The following is a 26,195-nucleotide window of genomic DNA, read 5'->3' as shown; positions in this document are numbered from 1 at the left end:
CTGATGAAGTCCTGCTGTTCTTTTACCTTCCTTCCCATGTAAAACAAGTAACGGAGTGGTTTCAAAAGAGCATCCGCAGAGGCCTCTTCACTTGTAGATTTTATAAGTCAGTAGTACAAAAGGCCAGAAAACATCCCATGTGGAGCAGGCTTTTACAGCGAGGAGGTGGGCATGATTAACCGAATCTGTGCTGGAAGACCACTGGAAGCAGAGAATACTCTCTACTACTACTACTATATGAGGAAGTGTAGGCCGATATGGATGAGCAAGGCTGTTTTGCTCAATATGTACAAGCATCTCCTGCCAAGAGACTGAATTACAGTCAGAAGTAAGTGCTCTCTATGAAGAGCACATGTTGCAACACCGTCCTTCTCCAAACAGGTTTTACAGTGGGAACATGAATCCCAAGAGGTGGTCAGGACTTGACTCACTAGCTCCAAAGGATCCAGGCCACCAGTTCTAGTTTGAAGATTTGGCACATCTCTCCTGGTTTGTCTTTACATCAGGAAGATGACACTGCAGGAGAAAGGCTGAATACAAATTCTGTCCCAAATGCAGTGTGTACACGCTGGTGCTTTTGTCACTGGGATCGGTTGCAGGGGTGAGCACAGTTGAAAGCACCTGTTGCTGTTACTTCGCCCCAACCCAGACCATGATGGAAGCATTTATACCAGTAATATTAGCTGAATCAATATAGAAATCCTGAGGAGATTCTGCCCATGGTGCCTGCTGTGTCTTGTGAGTCAAAAGTATGGACATACAAATGTGCTTTCCTCAGTGCCATGTCTGTGAACTTTTCTTGGTGTCCATTTTAAAAAGTCCCACATTTACATTTTGCATATCTTGATGAATTTTAGTGGACTGAGTGCGCACCATTTCTAGCAAGCCTCCTGCTTCCAGTTTCTTCCCTCGGAGGGGATTGAATTCCAGCACATTCTTGTTTTATCCTTCCGAGACATGAGTGTAATGAAGTTGGACAGTAATGGTTGCTGCATTTCACTTTTTTTCTGCTCTGTCCCCAGTGGTCTAAGCATTTGTAGGTTTGAAGGCACTTACAGTTATGGTCTTTGAGTTCAAAATAAATCAGAAGAGAACAGACCAAAACAGGACAGAGCATTTAGTAAGATATATAGTATACATATAAACTTGCACTTAATATGTTGAGCTGACAAAGCAAATAAATGCAAAGTTTTGCAGACTTGCCTTTTTTGTAATCTAGGCTTGAATAATAGTAACATGACCCAAGTGAGCAAAAGAAATTTATAATGGGAGGCCAAGAACAAGTAACCGTCTTCTACAACTAATGAACTGTAATCCATACCAGAGATTTCCAAAATGCATTTGTTCCTCTTCCACCTACCTCCCAGCAGAATCAGCCTGTCTTCCTTCCTCTTTTCCTTCCCTTTCTTCAGCAGATGCTTAGTTATATCCCTCATACTTTTGCTAACTCAGCACTGGAGAGAGGGAAATAGCTGCATTCTTAGGAAGAAGATGCATTTCACAGACTTGTGATAGTCTCCTTGCTTTTTGTTAAGGTCTGCTAATTGTTGTTCAGATCTTTCTGTGCTTCACATAGCCCCTGCTTTTCAATGTCCCCAGCAAATAGAGGTTGACAACCAATGCAAAAAATACCATAGTGATTTTGTGCCCTGTGGTGCTTTACAACACCAAGAGAACTCACAGCTGACAGCATGAAGGTTTTTTGTCTGTGATGAGAGCTTGGTTTGCCTGCATGTCGGGTAAAAATAACAGTTTGATCTTAAATAGGTGTTCATCTTTTTGCAGTGTTACATAAACTCTCTTGGCACCACCTGACAAGTGTGAATTGGCTGCATCTGCCCTATATATGTTTTGAGAGAAAATGCAGGTTTGCAGCCCTTTATATTTGAGTCTTTTGGTTCCTTAGACATGACTTGTAATGCTTGCCAGTCTCTGTCATCACCAGTATCGGGCTGTGCTTTGATTTTGTTAACCATTTTTCACCTGACTGCTCCTGTCTACCCTAAATCTTTCTCTTTCCTTTGCTACCTCTAAATTCATGTTTTCTTTACACCTTTGCTCTTTGCCTCTCCCACAACCTAGCAATGAACTGTTTGGCAGAGCAGTAACCACGGATCAAGGTCAGCAAGGAAGTATGGCTTTAAACACTGCATTGTATGATGGCAACACCTATCTCCTGCCTGGTGGAGGGAAGAGAAGCAGAGACCATGAGAAAGCAATTGAGCTGGTTTAAAAATTTAAGACTATCTTGGATACAGGCTCTATTGTAACCACTACAATAAATACACAGAGTCAAATAAGGTCAAATAAGGACAGATGTTGCTGGCCCTGGATTTAACTGTGTCAGGTGAATAGAGATCACCCATCCATAACCTCAAAGTCACTTGACGAGTTCAGGGTATCAGTCCATGGAGAGACAGTTCTTCCTGGGCTGCCCTAGCCCTGTCCTCCTCGTTGAGGTGATGGTGAGGCCCTATCCGCTCTGTTCTGTCGTCTCCAATCTCCTGATGCCTGTGAAGGGGCTATTCTCTTGATGGTGCTGTCTTGTTCAAGAAGAATAAGAAGGAAAGGGAAAGAGAGAAAAGGGCTGATTGGACCAGCCAAGGACTTGTGTGGCCAAATGCAATGGTGCTGAGCATTCTGAGCCATGTGTCTTCTGTCTCCTCGCACTATTTCAACACTGCAAAACTCTGAGCTGGTTATGCTTCTTATTTTAAATTTATGGATTAATGTATGAGTAAACTGTGAATTCAAGCTGTGGAGCTTAACGTCAGGAAAACGTGGATCTGAAGGCTCAAAACAAAGAAAGCTTTATGGATTGACCAGGTTTGGTGACACACTCTTTATGTTAACTCCACTTCAACAGTTCTGGTGAACTTTAAACATTTACCTGTTAGACTAAACATAGGTTAAGCCAGGCTGTGAAATAACTCAACTGTAGAGCTGACATCTGATCAAAATCTTATCTACTGATCTTCTGCCTAGCTGAATTACCACCTGGACCAAATTCCTTAAAACAGTTGCACACTGTCCTTCAGAAACCGCTAAAAACAATGAAAATAAAGTAAGTCAAGGAAATAGGGATTGTAATATGGTCCAGTTCCTCTTACCTAGTTAATTTGTTTGGTTCGAAGACCACATTTCTCGTTGTTACACTATCTGTTATTTCAGTAGTCAGAGTAGTCAGGTAGAGGAACCTATGGAGGATGGAAGAAGTGAAAAGAGCAGTACCAACACGCTTGGATTAGTTCTTTACAGATATTATTCCATTGACCATTGACTTCATTGACAAATGACTCCTGACTTTCATTGGAATGAACTAGGAAGAATGAGGTTTTGTGTACATGGAGAAACATTTATTTTTTACATACCTAGGGAGATATGGAGTAGTAGAGATCCAATTATATATGTACATTTCTGGGGAGGAGTGGGTGGGTGGAGGAGCTTCTAACCACTCTGATTCACACTACACTGTTTTTAACAGAAACAACATGTTTAAAAAAACAACATCCCTTGAGGATCTGTGGGTGAACGAGTTGAAACAATACAAATAAAATGTCATGGGCTCCAGCTTCTGCAATCTCTATGACAAAAAGATCTCCAAAAAAAACACCCTGTGTGGGGGCTTCATCAAACCTCAGACTCCACTTTCCTGTCCCTTATGACAATGGTAGCTGCATGACAACAGATCTTACAAAATTGTGACTTTCCTCCTGCTTTTTTTTGCTTGTTTGTCTTTGTTTGTTTGTTTATTTGTTGTTGAAATTTATCTTCCAGGATTGGCAGACACAAACTCCAGAAAGTCCCTTTTAAAGAGGATGTTTTCAGGAGAGTAGCAGGACTGACGATAAAATAGTGACCCGTATGACCTCTGCATGGTCAGGTCTGCAGCTAAAGCTCAAGAGTGGGGGAAGGTTCCCTGTTTGTCTCCAGACTTGAGCCTGTTCCTTGTAAGAGTCATCCACATCACAACAGAAGGCTTCAAGGGGCTTAGGGTTAAGGTTAAGGAGTGGGAATATGTAGCTAAAGGCTAGCCATGGATCCCAGATCTCTCTCCCCACACCAATGGCTGTACATAGAAATGGGGATGAAGCAGTAATTGTTTTTGCATCTCTGTTTCACCGTGATGTCCCAGGCAGAAGGAAGCAGAGTGCTTCTGTTGGTTGTAGGGAATTGATATCTCAACGTTTGGGTCTTCATTCTAAAAGCTTCTGTGAGTTTTTGGGTATTTGTTTTTTTGTTTGTTTGTTTTCCCCCTCCTTCTCTTTCTGGCAGTGCTGGAGAGTGGGATTTGTCTGGCACCATATGACACTCCTCCCTCCCTCTGTCCCTATCCTCCCCCTAACTTGGGGAGCCCTGGGTACTGAGGAAGCCAGGAGGCAGCCCCAGGCCTGCCCAAGAGCCACTGTGGCTCCAACCTACCATAGTACAAAGAGCAAAAGAAGAAAAGGAGACTCTGGAAAGGGCACTGAGGAGAGGGGAGGATAACAGCCACTTCCCTGGCAGGGGGACTGTAGGCAGCACAGCTGTTCTTTTTGGAAATGTCAGAGAGGAAGAAGAAAGTGTCAAGGGAGTTGTCATCAGCAGAGAGCAATATAGGTGTCTTCAAAACAGTGCTTCGCACAGTCATAATCCTTTCTTGAAAAGGAAAAGGAAGCCTGGGTCTGACTAACTTTACAAATAATGAACACCACTTTAAAAACAGACAGGTAAATCATAAAATCACTTAGGATCCAATTTCTCTCTGATGAATGAGAGTACAGGCGTGGCTTTGTGCAGTCTGCAGCAAAACCAGCAAAATGATGTCCCTGGGCTCTGCAGCACCTTCATGGTGCAAAACGTGACCTCAGAGACTTTTTGAAATCCTCCTAGTGTATGCTCATGTAGTGAGCCATGGCAGCTCCTTCTTTCAAGAAAATGCCATCTTCTCACCGATCCTGAACCTGCACGAGACACAGCTGGCCAAGTGACCCACCTTTCAGTGACTTGGGTTCTTTTATTAAGGATGCAGCCAGGAAAGTCTGCCTACTAATCAGGAGACCTCTTTTTCCCTCTTCAGTTTATTAGAACATTGTTGTTTAAATTATACTTTAAACATTCTAATTAACAGAAAACAAATTATCAAAGGAAAACAAACAAACAAACAAACAAATAGATCCGTTTGTCCCCCAGTAGCAAAATGATCTCTTGACTCACTTCCCTGTGTTACTTATGACCATGAGCATGAATCTCTTGCCTCAGTGTGCCTGATTCTTCGTGGGTTGTAGAATGGGCAGACCTGAAAACAAGACATAATTGTGCTGATACCATGATTGTACACAAACACTGTCTAGTGTGAAGAAAAGAGGTCTGGATGCAGAGTCTGGAGTTACAGGGTGCAGGGGCATATGGAAATGAACGTCTAAAATGGGCACCTAGAGGTCCAACAGTTTCTACTTGGTGTCCTAAAAAATGTGGGCAGAGAAGAAAGGGCAGATGTTCTCCTGCAGAGATGCTCTGAGCACACAAGAAAGTTGATCTATAATAAAGCCCATAAGCTGAAGTTGATCCATAATAAAGTGACCGTGTTGCTCTTACTCTAGGGCAGCTTCTCTAGTGAATGCTCTTATTTCAAAAGAGGGATGTCTCCAGGGAAGCTATTCTGGGATGTGTGTTTCTACACTTATAATTTACATAGTGTGGCTAAGGTATTATTCCACAACCACTACAGCAGTCATGTATCTCCCTCCTGCAGACAACCCCTTAGTAAGCAGCACCATCTCTGGAGGCCTATGTGGTTGACCTTCGTGGAACAGCTTATCTTCAGTTTTGGAAGGTCTCCTTAATGCCCATGTCAAAGTACTCAGCAAACCCTCCTGCAGGATGCTGTGACATCTTTAAGTATCTTTTAAGGAAATAAGAAAATAATTAGCTGTGAGGCTGTTGTTTTGTTTACAGTCACTAAATTGTTAGGTATTTCTTTCTCTTTCTTCCTCCTCCTCTTCCCTGTATATTGCACCCTTATAAACACACTGTGCTGAGTGCTGAGCATCTGGCTTTGCCCTTTCAGGCACAGCCTGTGTTTCACAGACATTTAAGGAGTTCTTCAGCCTTCAGAAGGTACAACCAGATAACGATAGGTAAACCCCCAAACACTGGTCTGAGGCACTGCAAAAAATACTAAAACGAAGAGCAATGTCTCAGTTGCTAGTATACACAAATATATTACTGATTCTGTTTAGTCTGTCTAGGTCAACATTTCTTTTTATCCTTGATGTTCATGTCAGTGTGGGGGTGGATATTTTGCAACCGGAGCAAATTTGATTATTGTAGCTGTAAGATTATTCTGTGTTACAGAGCTGGTCAGTTTGGCTGGATTAGCCATCTGCATTGACAGGCTGCTGGGGTAATATCTGCATGAAGTGAATAGAATTCAGTTTATATGTGTCTGGGTGCCAACAAGTCCGATGCCCCCAGCATGCACCCGTCTGCCAGCGATGTAGATGTCCAGCTGGAGATCCTGGCTGTGGGTGATAGCCTGGGTCACCTTGAGTCATGACGCAGGTAGTGTGTCGCTGTGAAAACGAGCAGGCGATGAGGCACAGCACGAGCGCGCTGCTGGAGTTCAGGCTGCCAGCTCCCTTCTCCAGGACCAGGGTCACCTCACTTGGAAGAAGGCAGGCTGTAATTATCCCCCTTTGGAGCCCATAATGAACTGACATCACTTCCTACGCCACCTTGGTTTCCCTTCAGGGGGGCCGTCATCACAGCTAACGAGACCCAAGCCTCCTCGACCTGTGACGTTAACAAAATCACAGCCTGCGCTGGAACGGCCTCGGGCTCAGAGGCTGGCTGAGTCACCGCAATGCCACAGCCTGTCACAGAGCGCTCACAGCTTGGATCCGCTTCAAGGCAGCCTCTCGCATTGCAGCCCGGGCCCTTTTTGTAGGAGCAGCAAGGTCAAGCAGGTTGTACCCTCTCTTAGGACAGCAGGGGCAAGGCCACCATCCTGGATCGCCCAGGGGAATACGACTGCAGCTCATGCTCAAGGTTCAGCTCTCCAAACCTGCTGCCCAGGTTTGCCCAGGGTGTTCTAGGTGCCCAGCTGCACGCATGAGGTTTATATTTTAATTTCTAAAGCAAAAATAGTTATTAGGGCTTCAATACTGGAATGCATGGCTGCAACAGCATAAAGGGGAGAAGGAAATAGCAGCTTCCTAAAGACCATTTTGGGATTTTTATTCTATTTTCTGTGTTTTAACAGAACGAGTATATAAGTTAACGTGTTTTGTAATAGGACAGTGTAAAATAACTGCCTCTTAGCCTGAGTATTTCTTAAGATAATTGAATAGTAATAATGAAAATAAAATGAATGAAAACCATGCAAAAATAGCATGCCATCTGAGAGAGCAGAAATGACAAGGAAAACTTGAAGAAACCTATGGTATCTGCAAGCTAATGAATACAATGAAGCAGCAGTCTTATCAGCTTGGGCTAAAAGCAAGATATGGTGCAGAAATGATTTTCTCCTTCTCTTAGTTGCCTTGGGCAGGGAATCCATTTTGTGTTGTTGGCAGTATGGTACCCACTTATGAAGGCAACTTCTGTCATTAAAGAAGTCCAGGGTTGTATCCCTGCTCCCACCATAGCTTATGCATTATCTCTGTTGATTCACCACTTTCACCCTGGTGGTCTAAGAAAAGAAGACAGGTTTTTTTGGAGAGGTTCTCAGACTGTTTTCATGCTTCAAGGGTCACTGCTTCAGCTTCAGACCAAAGAAAAGCTCTTGTGCCTGGATGGTATTGTCAGTTTTTCCCCAAGATACTGGCAGGACTAACAGAGGACAGTGCCTTTTCTTGCAAACCTCTCCCAGCTTCAACGAAAGAAGCCACAGCAACCTTTGAAGCAGGATTTCCCCTCCCCAGGCACCTGTTTCCCATTTGGTGATAGCGTCGGGCTCCTTCTTGCTCAGTCCACCTCTGTGAATCCGTCCTTCTTGCTGCACCTGGGCTGGGTTTCAAGAGGAGGAGCAGAGACCAGTCTTACCCAAACCTGTGTTTTAGTGCTGAAAGCACTCCCAAAAACTGAGGAGTGAGGGCTTGAGCTCTCTCAGCCTTCCTTGCCAAGCAGGTGCTAACAGTGGTCCCTGAACAACAGGAGGGAAACTGCACCACTGCATCATCGCATGGTTTCCTTGTTAGTGAGTACAGCGCTGCCTGTGCATGTGGAGAGAAGGCTGAGTGGACTGGGCTTTTTTCAGATTTGGCTGAAGGAATTCAAGTTTCAAGTATTTCTGATAATTGTGTTACGAATAGTGATTTGAGAAAATTATTTTTTCATAATTTTACAGCACCATATTGTGAGCATTTCCTACCACGTGAGCTTTCAGAGGATTGTAAACAACATTCCAGCCATACTTGTAGTGTGGCCGGATACGGACTTTCTGGAGTCTTTAAATGCTTTTACAGTGTGTGTTTACTTTAATGGAAGGGTGAAGTATCTCACTGAAACATCTCAACATCTCATATTCACCTCAGTGAAACCATAAAGCCACAAGCAGTAAGGACTTTTGCATGCCCGTTGGGTTTGGGAATTTTTGTTCTGAAAACCGGCTCCTAACTTCCCTTTGGTCCATCTTCTTCCAGCCTTACTTGCAAAGGGGAGGACTGCAGAGGCAGGGTGAGCAGAAGTCAGGATGATGGTTCTCTAGTATGAGATAAGCAAAATGTACTGCTGGCTATGTTATCCTCACAGAAACTTCATGTAACGAGATATTCAGTCAACAGTGTGACTTATGTACTTCTTATGCCACTGTCAAAACCTGTTTTGGTTGAAATCCTGGAAACTGAGCTGTGATACAACAGGAAATGCTTTCCCCACCCCTACAAGGAGACCGTGTTTTTTTTAGGGTTTTATGTAAGGTGATTCACGAGTCACATGCAGTTCACTTCTTACAGGAATGACTCCAAGTCCTTACTGAATATCAGACACTGAATTTGATAAGAGGGGAAAGTTACTTTTTTAAAATGGAAAACATTTGTGACATCTTACGACGCATTTTGTGATGGCAAAGATGTTTGTTCAGCATTCAGATGGGCACCTGACAGGTGTTTTTTCTACTTCTGAGAAGGCACGTTAAGACCTCCTTTTTCTGACCTTCCCCAAGAGGAAGCAAATTTCAGAGAACAATGTTTACCAAGATGTGTTAGTGATGTAATTTAGATATCCATGCTGACCTGAAAGGAACCTTATGTGATTTTCAGGTCGCTGAGAGGCAAGTGCCACCACAGCCAGACCTGTGGGTCACCCTTCATAGCATGTTCTGTCAATAAGAAGGTATAAAGACAGCAATCATTACTTACTGACTGCAGCCTCATTGTTTCTTGTAACTTCAAATTCCAGTGGAGACAACATTAGCAAATCCAATCCTTGGATAGAAACCACTTTGAAACTGATTGCAGTGTTCACCTTTTGTTATTTTACATCTAGAATCTTATCTGCATGTATCACTGCTTTGTGCCAACAGAAGCCTCAGTCCTGCTTGCTTGTTGAGTCTGTGGCATAGCAGATATTGTAATTAGTTATATACTAAAAAAAAGAAATGCGTGTTAAGTATACGTAAATGCAAAATGTCTGTCTGGGAGGCACTTCTGTCTGTATTTGAAAGAACTGAGCTACACTGATCTTGTTGTTCCCATATCATCAACCCTGTTAAAGAACCAAAATCCCTGGTCCCATTGCGAGCATATTTTTCTCACTGCATCATAAACTTTTTATAGTATAGGTGGGGATAATAGGAGGTGAAGACAATGCAGAGATGCTAAGTTCCAGGAGACTAGTTATACCTGTTGAATATAAACCAGTGATCAAAACACTAAATAAACATGAAAAACACATGAATCAACAGAACCGGTGTTTATTCTTGGCATTAATTATATGGGTGTCCATATAGTTTGAAAAACACAACGTAGAGGATTGTATTATGAGTATTGCAGTGCCTTAAGAATCTCTTTGGCTTTACACTTGTCATTTTTATCCCAGACAACTTGATTGCAGAAGCATTAGCATTTCTTTTGAAACTTCATACAAATATTCTTATTTCTCCAGGCTCATTTTTCTAAATCAGGTAGATATTCAATGATCCTTCTGCATTCTCATTGTGTATCGTCTCAATTCCTACCGTAAAAAGATTTTATTACTTTATTAGTACAAGGCAAAATCGGTGGTCAGGATTTCCTGCAGAATACCAGTGCCACTCTTTGAGCAGCCTTGGGTTAGACATGAAGCTGACAGCTGCTGATGGCAAGAGTTATGTTACGTTCCACGTACCCAGCTAACACCCCTCGCGTGAGATTGCTCCCTCGTGCGTGCCATCTGTAGGTAAAAAAAGGTACAGGTATTGATAGGCAACTAGGTTTTCCACAAATATATCTCTTGAGGTTGTTTCGAGTTTATATTTTTCACTTCATTTTCACACAATGTTCCAGTTTTACCCTTCTTAAGAGCAGGGGAAGGCTGAGGTTTCTTAAGAGTTTTGCATAGAAAACAGTGCAATTCTGCAAGGTGGTGAAAGCACCTGATAAAGTTTTAATCGAGCTCCTCCAGCTTTGCTGAAGTCGAGGATTTTTAGGAACTTTAGGATTTTAGTACAACCCTTGAACAGGATTAATGATGTGTTGTAAGATGTTGAATGCTAAAAGCACTAGAAGCCATTGGCAAGGTTTCCAGGCTCTTACTGTCTCAAAAATGCTGTTTCCATTATGCTGTGTCTTATTTTCCCTTTCATTTTGCTCTCAATGTCCCACCCATGTACTGATAGGTTCCTTGCTGTGCTGATACCAGAGCACCTGCAAGGAGCTGTAGGTAGTATGATACTCCTCTGTTTCCCTGGTTTGCATCAGCTGGTGTAAGCAGCGTGCATAAAATATGTTTAATATTGTTAGATTACTCTTGGAGAACTTTGGTATTTAATTGAGGAAGTTCAGTATAAATAAATACTGCAGTTCTTTTGCATCACACGAGACCACTGCGGTTCTTGCTTGCTGCTGGCCAGAAACTTCCCTGTGACCAAAAAATGTTTGTTTACGGTAATCTAGGAGCAAACAATAACTAATAGGCTGACTGCTGTCTTTCACGATGGTGAATTCCTCATTTTTTATTGTTCACGGTCTACTTGTGTTCTACCTTTAAAAGCAGCACAGGAGCTACAGCAGTGCCTGGGCTGCATACCAGCAGTGCAAGCAGGCTGCTGCTGATCTTGTGTGCTCACAGAGCACTCCTGGCTTGGGCATGGGCGGGGAAGGGGCAACAGAAGGCTAAGGCACAAATTAAATTGTAAATATTAGCTTCTGTGAAGTAGCAGTTGTGTTAGGCAAGACGCACGAGCTACGCTAACCCCTGAAAGAAGCCAGCATTTCCAGCCCGTGTGCTGACTTGCCCATCTAAGCTGTTGCTAGCAGTTTACAGCTCCATTTCCCTATGTGTAACACAGCTGCGATTTTCTGAAATGGCTTAAGACTAGAATTTGAAACAGTGCTTGAGTCTTGAAGAGAAATCAGGATGGTTGTAGTTTCAAAATCATCAGCGACAGAGTAATGGCCTGGGAGAGGTGTCAGGGGAGAGAGAGATCATAATCTGGACCAACAGTTTATACACAGCCCCAATGACAATGGGGATCATTGCACAACTATCCCAGCCATGATTTTTGCCCACAATTGCAGGCAACTTGTCTTGTTTACCTATTCCTTCCAATTCCCTGTTCCCATGACAGGGGTTAGTGGGCCTTCCTACATATTTCATAATAGAAGTTAACGTTGGTGGTTGAAATGCAACTTTTTGCTTTTTAAAGAAAAGGAGTTGAAAATAAGCTTAAACATGACCATATGTTACATGACACTTTGGTAGCATGTACACGAAATTCAATCTTTACAATTCACTTAAGAATAAAACTGTGTTCCAAGTTCTTTCAGCTGCCCTGAAAACTAGTAGGAAATCTGGAGGCTCTTCCCTCAGCATAAACAGTCACATTTAAAATGGGAATTTGGTTCCTGCTGCAGAGAGCAGAGTGCTTGTTTAATTTGTGTCTGGCTTTGGCTGTCTGTTCCCCGTGTAGCTTTGGGAACTGTGGGAATTGAACTCTCATCTCTTCTTCCATTCTTCATCGACACAAGACTCTTTAAGGAGACTGTACCAAAATCTCTAGCCTTCCCTGCTCCTCATCCTCTGCAACTAAACCTTAGGAATGGGGGCACATCCTTGTAGCTGATGGCAAACATAGGCATTATAAACAACGCTCAGTATGTTTTCTTCATACTCTCAGAAAAGCTTTTTATTAATCTGTGGGAACTACAGGTAAAGAGTCATTTGTCTCGTGGTACACCCAGATTCATACAGAGTAGCTGACGTGGAAGAGTAAATATACAGCTCTGCCTGCACACGTTCCTTATATAACATAAAAATATATTTTGTTTGACAGCATCATAGTGCAAGAGCATTGTGAAAATGACAGCCCTTCCCTGGGGTCAGATCTTTACGGATAGGACACAGCACAACGTTAGGCTTCACTAGTAAGGTAGTTTCAGAGTTTGTTGAATTATGATGGCTCCATTAAAACAAAAAGCATGAAAAAAAAAAACACACTAGGAAACTGTAACAGGTATGATATGCGAAGTTAAACTGAAATAATAGATATTTGAAAGGTTTTTCCTTTCTTGTGGGAAAGTAGTTAAGCTAAATAGCTTTAGCTTAAAGAAATAAATGTTATGAGGATCTTTATAAATATTTATAGAGTAGTAATGCAGAAATATAGAACCACTAAATCTGCTATGTGTTTATACTCTAGCAAAGGTCTCCGGTTGACAATAGAGAGGGAATAATATGAGAACATCTCTCTGACAGCCAGACAGAGAAGCCATTTGCCTCATATGAGCTTCTGTCATGGTTATCACCGTGCTGACATGGAGAAGAGCCATGTTTATGGAAGCGTAGGACAGAATAGCTCATCCTCAACCTGCTGGAGGCTATGGGGATCGAGTCGCCAATACATGCCTCCTTTCCAGCCAGCCCTGATTGCCCTGCAAGTGCCCCAGGTGTCAGGAACTGGTCTGTGAAAGGCTTTTGTTTATATGGTTATTGACACATTGAAGTGAAAGAGCAATAGTAATCGGGACAATTTCTCACTTAAGTTAGGTGGAAAATGAGCATTTTTTCCCCAAGCAAATGGCAAGCCTCTGGCACTGCGATGCAGGAGGCCATGAGAGAGCACAACCAAGTGCACAAGTGCCAGGGCAGAGAGCACACAGCACCGCAGCGGTGAGCATCTGGAAGTGTTGCTGGCATTATTATGCAATTCAGGTGCAGCTGCAGGAAACAGTCTGTATCTAGTTATGTGCTTAGAAATGTTCTTTGGAACCTTACTTTTAGTGAGTATTGGTTGGAAATGGTAACCCAGGAGTTTAAGCATTGCTTTTTAGACTGTTCATCCCCTTCCTTATTGAGAAAGGTTTAGTGTAGGCAGGACCTTCTTGGCCATACCTGGTGGTCACAGTAGCCTGAGGAATGCTTCTGACATGAAACAATCCTTTACAAAAGGCAGAAAAGGCAAATCCATTAAAATAAAATTAATGTACTTATTTATGAAGCTTTTCTCATATGCAGAGTTCACACAGTGGTTAATCCTTGCAAGAATGCAGAAGTATCAAGGAAAAAGGGTTGTTTCACCACACTGTACTGCTAATCCCTCATTTCCAGCAGTGATTTTTATATATAGCAAGGAGAGAAATTTGGTATTCAGGACCAGGATTCACGAGAGACAGATTTCTGAGCAGGGATGATACAGCATCGTTGGATGCAAGGAGCAGCAGGGTTTTAGTCACCTTCCTATTGGAGATGTTGATGGCCTCTTAGGCACTGGTACAGTTGGTCTGGAAAGGAGATTATACATTTGCAATCTTTTAGCTTAGATCCATGTGTAACTCTGGAGTTGGCTGGAGTTTATGTACCTCATTGCCCTTTCATTTTTGATTCCAGTTCCTGGTGCACTGTTGGCATCAGAAGACTTGCCGTGAGTTCTGCCTGCGAACTGACCAAGTCTGCTCGCTCGCTTAGGCTGGAGTTTTAGAAGGTTTTAGAGTTTGGGCATCTGACCCAAAATCCATACAACTGGTGTTCGGGTTGCGTTTGGACTGCAGTCACTGCTGGTACACACACTGCACAGTTGGCCCCTGTGGGGCAGGAATTGCCAGCACCTCTTTTCCCAGGAAAGGCAGGAGTTTGTCACCAGATCCACGTTGCAAGGTCTCAAAAGAGAGGCTATCAGCACCAGGTTATCCAAGATGCTCCTTGCTCATGGCCCTCAGTGTCCCCATCAGCCCTTCCAGCAGATCATTTCAGGGTACCAGAGCAGTTGGGGAGGGCTGTGTGATGCAGTCGTGGTGTGATGCACATTGTTGGTACTTCTGATCCAGGGTTGTGTCAAGCCCAAATTACAGAAGGACAAGACTGCTTGCAGCGAGGGCATAGCTGAAACATGCTTGTCTGCCCTAATCAGGGCTTAGCTTCGGATCAGCGATGACAGCCCATTATGCAGTATTTTCTTCTGCTGGGCAATTGTGAGTGCTTTGTATACATTATTCTTAATTGCACTCAGACAATGTGTCTGCCTCCGCTGCGCTAAAACAAAACAGTACCAAAATATGAGCGGGCTGGAAGCAAGGTCAGGCAAGCACGGCGGGAGCTGGGCAGGGAGCGCCGCTTCTCTGTTTGCCTGTGCCAGAGCCAGCTCTCCAGCTCTGGCTGGCTTCCCAATATGCTCCCCAGAGCCACTGCCTTTCCCTGCCTGGGCAGTCAGGTGTGAGCTGGGGCAGCCTGAGAAGTGACGCAGACAGAAAGCAGCACGTTTGTAAAAGAGAAAATATGTTATATTTTTTTCCCCTGTTATTTTCATTCATTTATATCACTAGAAGTGAAAAATCAATACGGTTCCCCTTGTTTATGTTTTGTCTTTATGCTTTGCTCCCGTGTCAGCCTGGGTAATGGAAATCCTTGCGGTCAGCTTCACTTTCAGGCCCTCCCTGCTCTGCTGTGTGAGTTGGGAACGCTGCAAGGGAAAGGCATCTTTGTTTTGAAACCACTGCTTTCGTTTAAATTTGCAAATAACGTGGAAATTTTTCTGTTGGCTGTGAGTTTAACTGAAGCTCGTTTTTACAAGCATTAGGACCAAGTTAAGGCAGACATGTGGTTTTGGATCCCTTCGCTCCAGCACTTGGGATGTGCTACCACTGGAGATGGGATCGCAAAACCCCCCTGCATGCAGAGCAGGGCACAGGCACGGCAATGCTGCTGCCTGCCTTGGAGCTGGACAGGTCTGCAGCCCCGGGTGAAGGTTCAGCAGCCACCATGGCCTTCCAAGAAAGCTCACGTGAGGTTTTGTGGATTTAGGACCAGAAGGGAGCTATTATGCTGAAGCTGGTTCGGCCTGGGTTTTATTGGAGGTCATGGACAGAGAGTGAGTGGAGTCATGGCTCCACTCCGCCTGGAATTTGCTGCCGCAGCAGGGGGAAACAAGTCCTTCCCCGTGCAGAGGACAACCATCGCGCAGCCAAGATTTCATACAGTGTGCTGCTGCTTGAAAAAAGAGGTCATGCAAACAGGAAACAAAAACAAAGAGTCTGAATTTCCCATGCATACCTAGTGACACTACTTTAAAGGTATAAGCTGTGCAACACACATTTTTCATGTCTGTTTTTCTCTCTCACTTTTGGACTTCAATTCGTTTTGATATCATATGGCTGCATGGAGTTATTCTCTGTCCAGAGCAACTGAGAAGCAACATAAATCTGCAGTTCACCTTGGCCACCAGACAGCGTTGGGTTCACTTTACGACTGGCCCATGTTAATCAGGTATCCTGCTCGGATTTCCATCCCTCTCTTCCAGCTGTAAATCAGGCAGCTGATTAATAATCATAGCGAGGGAGATAATTAGTACTGGCATGTAGCTGTTTTATGGATCTCTCTTTTCTGGGAGCCAAAGCCAACCATATGGAAAAATGTAGCTGAGACACTATAAATATGATTCCACTTAGACAGTTGTCTCTTTCTGTTTTCTGTTATCACAGCAGTGTCAGCACAGGGAAAACAATGAAAGTGAAAAGATGCTGTTGCAGATTTTATTACAAGTTTGAGGAGTTTTTTTCATTCTTCAAGGACACAGTGTTAATCTGAAGAAAGAGGGCTTGCTTTGTGCTCATTTATTCTGCCACAATTATTTAAGAAATAGATTCAGTGCTTATGCTTGAAGTGCTTAGGTTCTCTTTTAACTATTTCTAACAGAATTAGAAAGATACGCCTTGTGCTTTGTGCCGTGATAAGTTGTCTTCTCCAATAAGCCACATCTTAAACTTTGTCAGCCCTCTCTGCATTCAAAGTCTTCTGCTCCTTGCATTTGGACTGCTGCTGCTAAATGTAGTGCAGTCAGCAGCAGCAAGAAAGGATTTCACAGAAAGTGAAGGCTTCAGCAGCACCATGCAGATGGACACCAGCAGCAGCTGAATCCTTGCAGGTGGAAATTTTTGTGCAGAGCCTCTTCTGATCTTCATGCTAATCTTCATACAACCCAACAACAACGGCAAAAGATCTGCCTTTGAGGACCCATTCAGTGGGCTGGTGCCCTAACATAGGCCACTGAAAATTTACTGGCAAAGAAAATAAATGGGGAATAGGAATATCTCTTACTTTATTCTGAATCTTTGCAGGATCTCTGTAAGGCAAAGTCTGTTTTTGAAGAACAGCAAACAGTTCACCCCAAAGCCATTTTCTTGTGTTTGTTTTGTTGCGGTAGAAGCAAGAAAGTCAGACCTCTTTCATGGGAGAAGGAATAGGAAAATGCCTGCTAAGGTGGAGGCAGGAGAGCTCCTCCCTTCCTTTTTGCATTATTCTTGCAGCCTTGTCTTTGAATAGGTGCCCCAAATGTTTTCTTGTAGGTCTTTTGAAATAGTTGAGAAACCATCTCTTCCACAAAAGAGTATTTTCTTTTGAGACTTATCTTTTTGCTTGTTAAAGGGTTTAGAAATAACTTCTGTCTCTGCCATTCCCATCCAAAGATTAAAGCATGTACGCAACTCAAACAGCTGCATCAGTGTGATACAACATGTTTTTGTTTTTTCCTTTATAAGAGAGAATATTTCAAAAGTGGTATGAGGTAAGTGATGGTAAATCATAATTTAGTGCTAAAAAAAAGTTTTTAATTAAATCCTCTCTTAAAAAGCCAATATTGTAAGAGAAATGAAACTGCTGCTCCAAAGCTGACACAGAGAGCTCTGTGACTCGTCCTCTTCTCATCTTTCTGTCCCAGGAACCGCTTCCATAAATCATTTCTCTCCCAAGGCCTCTGCTCAGCATACTACTCTTTTTTCTGACACTTAACCCACTAGCGCTGTGTACTGTATGTATTATGCATTGCCTTTTGTGCCTGCTGTATATTACGAAGAGCTTTCAGTCCCCAAGGGTTTCTGCATCTATTTCTGTGAGTTCATCCTGCAGGGCACTTTTATGAAAGTCATCAGTTTGCTTTTGCTAGGAAGAAAGGGATAATTGTAACAGCAAGTAGGCCAAGCTCATTAGATCATGATTAAAAGGCTGATTCTTTTTTAATGCAGTGAATGAGGTTCTAGTGGGTGAGCACAGGGTAGAAGTGGCACTGGAGATAAGTCACAGGTGCTGTCTCCTTGGGCCACTCTGTCTCTTCGGTATTTTATAGCTTTAATTAAGTACTGAACCACGCAGAGCACAATGACCTTTAATTTTCTTGAAGTGACTTTCCTTGGGAAGTCTTGATAAAGAAATGCCACGCGTGGTCCCACACCTGCCATCTGGGATGATCCCAGAGCAGACAGGTGGGGTCACAAGTCATGTGTTTCTGGGAGCACGGGCATCTCTCCACCAGAAATGGAGGATTTTGTCACTGCCGAGTCAGGATATAGGAGCTGGATTTTAATCTTGAATTATTTTACAGATGGCCTTGAGCTCCCCAGACCAGGAAAATTGGAGGGGGGATGAAGGAGCGTGGTGCTGGACTCATGGTGCCACCGCCCTTGTAGGCTGGTCAAGGAACAGGCCAGGGTCAGGTGCCTTTTATTTCACCAGCAGAAATAAAGAAGCTGTCAGGCCCCACCCAGCTCTCTTTCATTAACCAGAGGCAAGGGGGAAATTACAGGCTGTAGCCCTGGTGTAACGAGCCACTTGCTATCCCTGTCCTTTTGGCCCCACAGTAACTAATTATACATGGGACTACAGGTGAGGCTGCAGCTTTCTTTCTTCCCTTGACCAGCAGTAGACTTTCCATGAAAATCCAGCTAATTTAGAGGACAGCTTCCCTTCTTTTTCATTGTATAACGTGACAGGATGGGCGATTTTCCCTGCTGGTCAGTGCCCATATCTCCTCATCCCCTGTGACACTCGCAGTTAGCGCTTCGAGTGACCCTGCTAACTGCGGTAAGCAGGCAACACTGAGTGCAATTCGTCCTCACATCTCCCTCCCCTCCCTTCTGCTCAGGTGCAAAGGGGCATCCCACTACGGCCTTACCAAGGAGCGGAAGAGGCGTTCCCAGGACTGCTCCCCGGACCACGGCTCCAGCCTCACGGTCGCCGCCCTGGGCCCCGAGCTCTCGGCAGCTGCGGCCATCGCCTTAATGACGGACGAGCCAGGGCTGGTGAACCCAGCTTTCAGCCCCACCTCGGAGGACAGCCAGTCGGGCAGCAGCCCCAGAGACCTGCACCGCAGCAACCGGAGCAGGAGTAAGGATGCAGGATAAGGGTTTCGGGGCCTGGTGGCCTCTCCCAGCACTCGTTTTCTGTGAAATACATGTTGTTGGAAGGTTTAAAAAATAAGAAAAGAAAAAGTGACAGTGAACGCTTTAATTTTACATGGCTTGTCAAAATGTACGTTCAGTGACCCAATGTATTTGAGGTGAAAAACAAATTTTCTTGCCCAGGGGCAGCATCAGTCTGAAGACTTGCTGCATGCAGGCAAAGTGCAAGTCTTAAAAAAGATTATTTAGACAAGTTGGCTCGGTTGGAAGAGAAGTGGCATGTGTGATATATCAGGGACACAATGCAACCGTGTAATGGCTTCACCAAAACGCAGTGGCCCAAGTAACTCCCATAGACCATGTGATGGGCACCTACCCAAAAACCCGTTGGGAACTGTGTTTGGCAGTTTCCAAGTATTTTCAGGAGAACAAACTTTAAGAAGCACCTGAGAGCCTGGGGAGTGTTTGCTAGCCTCCCAGAGCAGTGCATTTCGGAGGTCCTGCTGAAATACCCACAGGCAGAGACAAGATGCACCAGGAGATCTTGCCTTAATTCTTTACCTTATGTCAAAGTACATGGCTCTGATGAGACCTGACCAAAGTTTGATTTGGAAGTGTTAACAGTGAGATCAAATCTCGTATTTGAGGTCTCTGAAGCCAAAATTGTGTTGCACAAAACTTGTGTTGCACAAACCTTGTGTTGCACCAGCTCTGTGCTGGGATGAAGGATGGTGAAAGTTTAGAAGAGCAGCACTATCCCCTTGTGCACATGGAGCGAGAGAGAGAGATGGAAAGGGAATGAGCAAGAACACCAGGATGAAATTAAATCTCACCAGTTTTATTGAGTTTAGAGGCCACAGTCTGGTTTGAGGGAATGTTGTGTTATTAGATTACAATGTTTGGCTAACATGCAGAGCTCAAAGAGACAGAACAGTAACAGCCATGAAGATATCTTCAGCAGGATGGAAAGGAAAGAGAAATGTTTTGAAATGATTATGACTTTTTTTTTTTTTTTAGTCTTGTCTTACCCACGTTAGAAGATGTGACTTGGTCCCACCTGATGATCTTTGAGTTTTTGACATCAAACTGCTAGCTGTTTTTGGCAGCTTTGGAGGCACTGCAGGGTTTTGAGGCAGTAGTGGGTTTTTATTCAAGAATAGTTTTCAACAACGACTTCCAGATTTTTATTTTTATTTTATTTTTTGTCAAACTTATATGGCTTGGCAAGGGCAGTGTTTCTTCCTTTTATATGCATTTTTCACTGGATTGCAGTTGATTCTGCCTTGATCAAGGCTTATTCTCTCCCAGGCTACCATGCACACACACTTGCAGGTACAGATTTATGTGGGCAGCTGGCAACGCAGACAGGGGAGGTGGCAGTCTTAGGGTGTGGGACAGCGGTAGAATAATTGCACCTGGATTCAGGTGGATGCAATCTTGGAGAATCAGCTGGAGTCAGATGAAACACTGAAGTGCAAAAAGCCTTGTCATTGCTGTCATGCTCTGTCGTATGCCAATGGATGCGGAGATGATGTGGTTTTTGCATGGTGCTGCTGAAATGTATTGATTCATTTTTCCTGCTGTTGCAGCCCGTCACTTTGAACGCTCCACTATAAGAAGCAGATCTTTTAAAAAAATAAACAAGGCATTCAGTGTTCTTCGAAGGACTAAAAGTGGAAGCGTGGTTTCCAACCAGGCTGACCGAGAAAGGGAGGCTGTTGGGAACTCTGCTGCTGGAGAGGAAGGTAATGCTTTGTTCTCCTTGTGTTATCACTTAAAATGGGGCAGGGGACCCTGTACATGTGGAAACTGGCTGACTGTGATTGACATGTCTTTCATGTACTGGGGTGCACATGATTTAAAAAGAAAAAAAAGCAGAAAACCCAACCTTTCTGTATTTTCTTCCTTTAAAAAAGCTGTTAGTGAATGGCAGGGAAGAAGAAAGCTGGAGCTGGGGGACCTCATGTAGGGCTATGGTGGTAACTGCCCGCATGCTACAGCCAACCCAGTACCTAAGGCATGGGACCCACGCGTCTGTGTCCTATTACTGGAGCTGTCATTGATTTGCTCTATCATTTTGTTTAAGAGGTTTCGCCAGCATGTGTCTGTTTTCCCTCTAAAGTAAATGGATCACAGTGATCACACAGTATGGGAATCTCAGGTGTTTCTGCTAACGTTTATGAAGCACTGGAGATTCCCAGTGGAAGGACAGTACGAAAATGTAAAACATTGTAATTATTCCTGGACTTCTGTAGGATCTTCAGTGGACAATTTGTATTGCCTCAGCCAGGCAGGTGATGAAGTAAGACTGTTCTGCTCTTAGACAGTGGAAGAGGCAAGTTTCTCTGACGTATGTCAAGGATGTGGGGTCTGGCAGGCAGTAACACGTAGCGTTTGGTGTTCTCGAATCAATAAGCAAATGTTACTAATTGCTTTGGACCGTAATTATGAAGCCAGCATTAGCATTCATACACCAAGAGGAAGTGATGATAGAGTAGGAATCATCATCTTAATCAAGGTCTTGACTGAGTTCATTATTCCTTTGCTTGATGCCTCAGCACCTCACCTCTCTCCCCAGATAAAACGTCCAGGGTAAAGCCTCTAAGAAGGCAGTGGATCCAAATTCCCTTTACTCTGTGTATCATGCTGTCATTGAAACACACAGAAAATAAGGACAAAATGCTGCCAAATGCTGTGTTTGGGCATGGAAATTGTATGACTGCTTTCTACCTAGGCTTATAGTTGACATCGCTAATAGTTCCACTGAAAGTTTGGTTTCATTTCTAGAGACCACAGGGGTGATGTGGATGCCAATAACACCTAGCTCGGTCCAGATGGTAGCAGAAAGAGGTGTGAGGATGATATTGGTCTTAACATTTCCAGCAGAATGAAAAGCACTGTTATCTCCTTTATAAGGGATATAGAATGGGGCCCCAGAGTGGTGATCTCTCTGTTGAGATTATCATTCTGTACTCGATTCTGTTTGTGGTGTCATTCTTCTGCACCAAGCATGGCTGTAAACTTCCAAATACGTCCTACCACACTGGAAAAACCAGGTAGACGTGTAATTATTTAATGAGCAGTTACTCTTATGCATGAGATCACAGAAGCTCGGTACCCAAATGACAGTATTAATTACACATGCAAAGAATGCATTTTGATTATGTTGTTCTGGAATTTGGTCTTTAAAAAATATGCAAGCAAGTTGCTTGCAGCAATATAAATACAACTTTAACAAGAATTTCTCTTCAGTCCTTCGCAACAGGTTCTTTGTGCAATGGCATCTCAAAGGCACTCTCTTTTTGTTGGAAGAGGAAAGGAATATACTTCTTTCTGTTGCAGTTATCATCGTCCTGCCAGCTGAGTGCTGGGAAAAAGCAGCCCCATGTGTCTATCTTCCCGTTTCTGCTCCACTCTCCCAGGAGCTGGGGTCCTCCCATGGGTGGTGGGAGGTCCCCATGCTGGGTGTGAGAGCACCAGTTCCCGCTGCTGCCTCGCCCCACGGTTCCCAGGTTCGTGGCTGACAGCACACCCTGGCCGTGTTTCTTGCTCCAGGGAATCAGACAGTGCCTATCCTCCTCTCTGTTGGCTCATCTCCTCACCAGGTTTAGTCCTGGGCAGAATAAAGCTGAGATTGCACCATCCTGACAGTGGGGATCAAATGAAATAACCCCTTCTTGCTGGTATAAAACCCACTTCTTGATAAACGAGCTGTCAGATCAGCTGCCAACGCTCAATGGTCTCTGCTTACACCTCGTATAGGCTGTCTGTCCCCCATTTTCAGAATCCCCTCATCTTAGTTCACGTCTCCACTTAATATGTTTTGACTTAATATGTTTTTCAAAAGAGCTCTGAGAGCAAAAACCGTAGGGCGTACCTATGTGTTGGCCCCAGCATCAGCAGCACAGGTGGATTTCTGCTGCCACATCACTTTTTTGCCTACTGCAGTGTGTGTAGGTGCCTCCAATCGGAAGCTGATATCTCTGCTGGGCCAGTGCTCGATTGCAGTGTGACTGTGGGGGGGTGTAGGACAAAATCATCATTCCTGATGTGGGAGGAATGGTGTCCAAATAACCATGACTGTGCTTAACTTAAATGCCGAATGCAGAACTGGGTTTGGAAAACTCCTTTGCTACCCAGGAACACTGAACAATATATGTAATGGCAACTGTATTTCTATTTACAGCAGAAGAATAGTTACAGCCTAATGCTGACTTATTACTGCAGGTGATAGCAGTCCTTTAACGTGAAAATGACTTCATGTTTTCCATTTGCAGCATGTGGTTTGGTTTGTTTAAGCAATTTTGGGTACACGCAGTTTGGATTTAAATGATACAGGCTTTATTTTTTCCACTGTTTTAACATTTTAGTGATATTTTCAGTAGAAATCATTTGTTGTCCAAAACAAAGAAAATGTAAAAAATTGAATGAAAAGTGCTAACAGTGAAAAGAAAATGTTTTGGAGAAGGAGGTGTTAAGATTTTCTCATCTTTAATAATTTGGTCATTTGAAAATGACTCAGGCAAAGAAGCATTTGTCTGCGGTGTGGCATCCAAGCTTGAGACATTTACCTGAGAGTAATCTCACCAATAGCTCTCAGAGTTACACTAGATGATCTCTGAAAGTCCCTTCCAACTGAACTGTTCTGTTCCATTCTGCATGTTCATAGCTCTCCAGGTCTGAAGTAGAAGTTAGGGAAGTGTAAAGGAGATCATTTCATTCTGAGAAGTGAGAGACTGCGACAGGGACATCCTTCCGGCAGTGATGCATTTAAGACGTGATAACTTTTGACTGGATCTACTAGTGTAAATGACCTTGGCCAGCCACTTAAATGATAAAATATCTCCGAGCAAAGACTGCTCTGGTTTTGCTATGCTTATTTGTATCACTGTGCTCTTAGTTTGGCATCGCACTCTTTAAATTCACTTCCAAGAAAGACTATATATACTCTTTACTCAAACTGATCTACAGGCATAAGTTGTAAACCAGCTAGCTGGTTAGGAGGAAGGAACTGGGGAATGCAATTGCAAAAACCTCTATACAATTTTACAGTAAAAGAGAGCCACACTGCTGTTTTTTGAAAACATTCATTAGTTCCATTTTGCAGTCCAACCATTGTAAAATAAATTGAATTTATGATTGCTTGAGGATGTCAAATGCTGTTCAAAGTCAAACTAATTCTTCATAGTCTCATGGTTGATGCAGAGCTACCATCTGTTATTGCTTTGCTGCAGTCAAGACCCAGGCAGCCCTGGCAGGCAGTGGTAGGCTCACAGAACAGCTTCTGCTGTTACCTGGGTGCACCTCGTGCCTGCTGTTCAGCCTGGGTCCTGTTGTATTTTGTGTGTGTATATATGCATATATGTATATATATGCATGCATAAGATAGATATTATAAATACTTATGTGGTTTGGAAAGGTACATGAAGAAAAAGAAGGTAAGTGAAATGCAGAAGGCTCTAGGTACCAGTGTCTTTTTCAGCCATTTCATTGCAATAAGTCTCCTAAAGTGCAGAAAGAAAAGCAGCTAACGTGGTCCAAGGACAAGACAGCATCCTGACTTTCCTCCCAGGAAGGCTGCACCCTGCAGAAATGCTGCACTGTTCCTGTTTTCCCCAAGTTTGGTTCAGTTTCAGTTCCAATTTCCCCAAAACAGCTGTTGGAAGTACTGCACAACCAGCTGAAAGCACTCTGCTCTAGGTTGAAGAGCCAGGCAATCTCCAAATGAAAAAGATTGGCTCTGTAGCATTTCCTCCATTGCCGACAGATAAACTGATAAACTTCACCTGCTGTAGATAAAACACCCACAGCTCTGGAGACACATTCAACTCCACAGCAGTTTCATTTTAGTACTTTCGGTAAGAGGAATGCCCAGGAGGATGGAAAGGCATTACAGCTGGCATTGCCTTCTACCTGCCCCCTGCATCGGACCAGCATCCCTGGAGAATTAATGGAAGGGACTAAATCAAAGGTTGCTCTTTCCAGGATGATGGCAAGCCACTGGGAGAATGAAATGCTGAATGGAAATCAATTGGAAAGGAAGAGTTTCAGAACCAAGCCCCACACCTGTGCAAGTGACGTTCACAGACAAGTATTTTCCAAGGACAGGTTATGCAAGTTTCATTTAAATTCTGGTGACCAGATGCCAGGACACAGGAGGGTGTCCCTGCAGAGAGCCTGATTTGCGGAGGTGGGCTGCAGGCATGCGAAGTTCTGCCGACTTCAGCTAGCACCTCCATCAGTCAGACCTTCTGGTCTAAGCAAGAGACACAAACTGTGTTTACACAGTGAGCTTTGATTAATCTGGACACAGGCGTCACAGCAAACAGTATGCAGTGCTTTGTACTGTGCAGTGCTTTGTCAGACTGGATGCTGGGGATGGAGGCAGAAGTTGTTCTGGTGGCAGCACTGCCAGCAGGAGCACAGTGCACGCGGTATTCAGCTGAAACCCAAGCCCTTAAGGAACTCTACCATTAAGTGCTGTAAACTGTGGGGATGAAATATTAAGCAGACTTAAAAGCTCATATTACAGACTTGTGGTGAACATAGTAAAGAGTGCTCGGTGTCCCGCGTTGTACCAGTCAAGCAGAGTTTAACGTGTAAAGCTAGCCTCTCCTATGCTATTTGTTACTGTCATGGGACCTGTGGAAATATTAATAAAATTGCACGCTGGTATAAGGCAAATATTACTTGAGGAATAAGCACAGACAATATTTCTGAATGCAGATGACATTTTGTTATTATTGACAGATTCAGAATGCTCCATACCATTCCCGGTGACAAAAACACAACACTTGGTGGGAAAACCTGCAAGAATCACCAAAAACAAGACAGAAAGTTTACTGCTTTCTAGACTCAGCAGCTCTTCGATATTTAAGGACTGGAAATATAAAATGGTAAAGAAAGGTATGCAATATTCCAGGGTTTTCCTGCTCTGGAAAACCTGTTAAAGCAAATAGAGAACTTTACCTTAGAGTGTAAGGGATGGAAAATGGAGTGTGTACAAACCAATGCTCCAGCCCCACAACGGGCTGCATATGTGTGAATAGTACAAGCCCTCAGCCCGCTGAGAGCCCCTTAAATTTGGTGGGGCCTGCTGAGGTCCCATTCACTGTGTGCAACCAGGTGCTGGAGCAGGACCCAATTCTTCTGGGTACAGTACACACATTACAAAATTTCAGGTCAAAGTTTTCCAGGCACATCGTCATCTTTAAAGAGGCAAGGTAGGTTTTGATGAAACCACACAATGTACAGTTTGGTGAAAAGGTGATCACAAGTTTTCTTATTCCAAAAATATGTATTGGTGTATTTTATACATTTAATTTGTCAAACATTAATTTTTCAAAATAAGCAGTTGCCTTTTGCTTATGACAGTCTAGGTTGGTGATAATGTAAATATCGATGTATATG

General features: G+C 43.6%; 1 protein-coding gene across 9 annotated transcripts in view; it reads left to right on the top strand.

Moving 5' to 3' along the window:
* Positions 1–26,195, top strand: part of LNX1 (ligand of numb-protein X 1) — a 106,146-nt gene that overhangs the window by 53,793 nt on the left and 26,158 nt on the right. For 6 of the 9 annotated variants that reach the window (XM_066995866.1, XM_066995864.1, XM_013172765.3 and 3 more), the window contains 3 exons: positions 18,530–18,771; positions 20,375–20,530; positions 25,536–25,691. In XM_066995866.1, the coding sequence (XP_066851967.1) occupies positions 18,530–18,771; positions 20,375–20,530; positions 25,536–25,691 (554 nt within the window). Of the gene's footprint in view, positions 1–8,109; positions 8,180–18,529; positions 18,772–20,374; positions 20,531–25,535; positions 25,692–26,195 lie in introns of those variants that run through there. The other 3 variants (XM_066995867.1, XM_013172768.3, XM_066995868.1) reach the window with 2 other exon arrangements.

The sequence above is a fragment of the Anser cygnoides genome, chromosome 4 (genome assembly GCF_040182565.1).
Source record: "Anser cygnoides isolate HZ-2024a breed goose chromosome 4, Taihu_goose_T2T_genome, whole genome shotgun sequence".
NCBI classification, from domain to species: Eukaryota; Metazoa; Chordata; class Aves; order Anseriformes; family Anatidae; genus Anser; species Anser cygnoides.
Note: the sequence above shows the minus strand (reverse complement) of the source record. Positions and strands in the feature narration are given on the sequence as shown.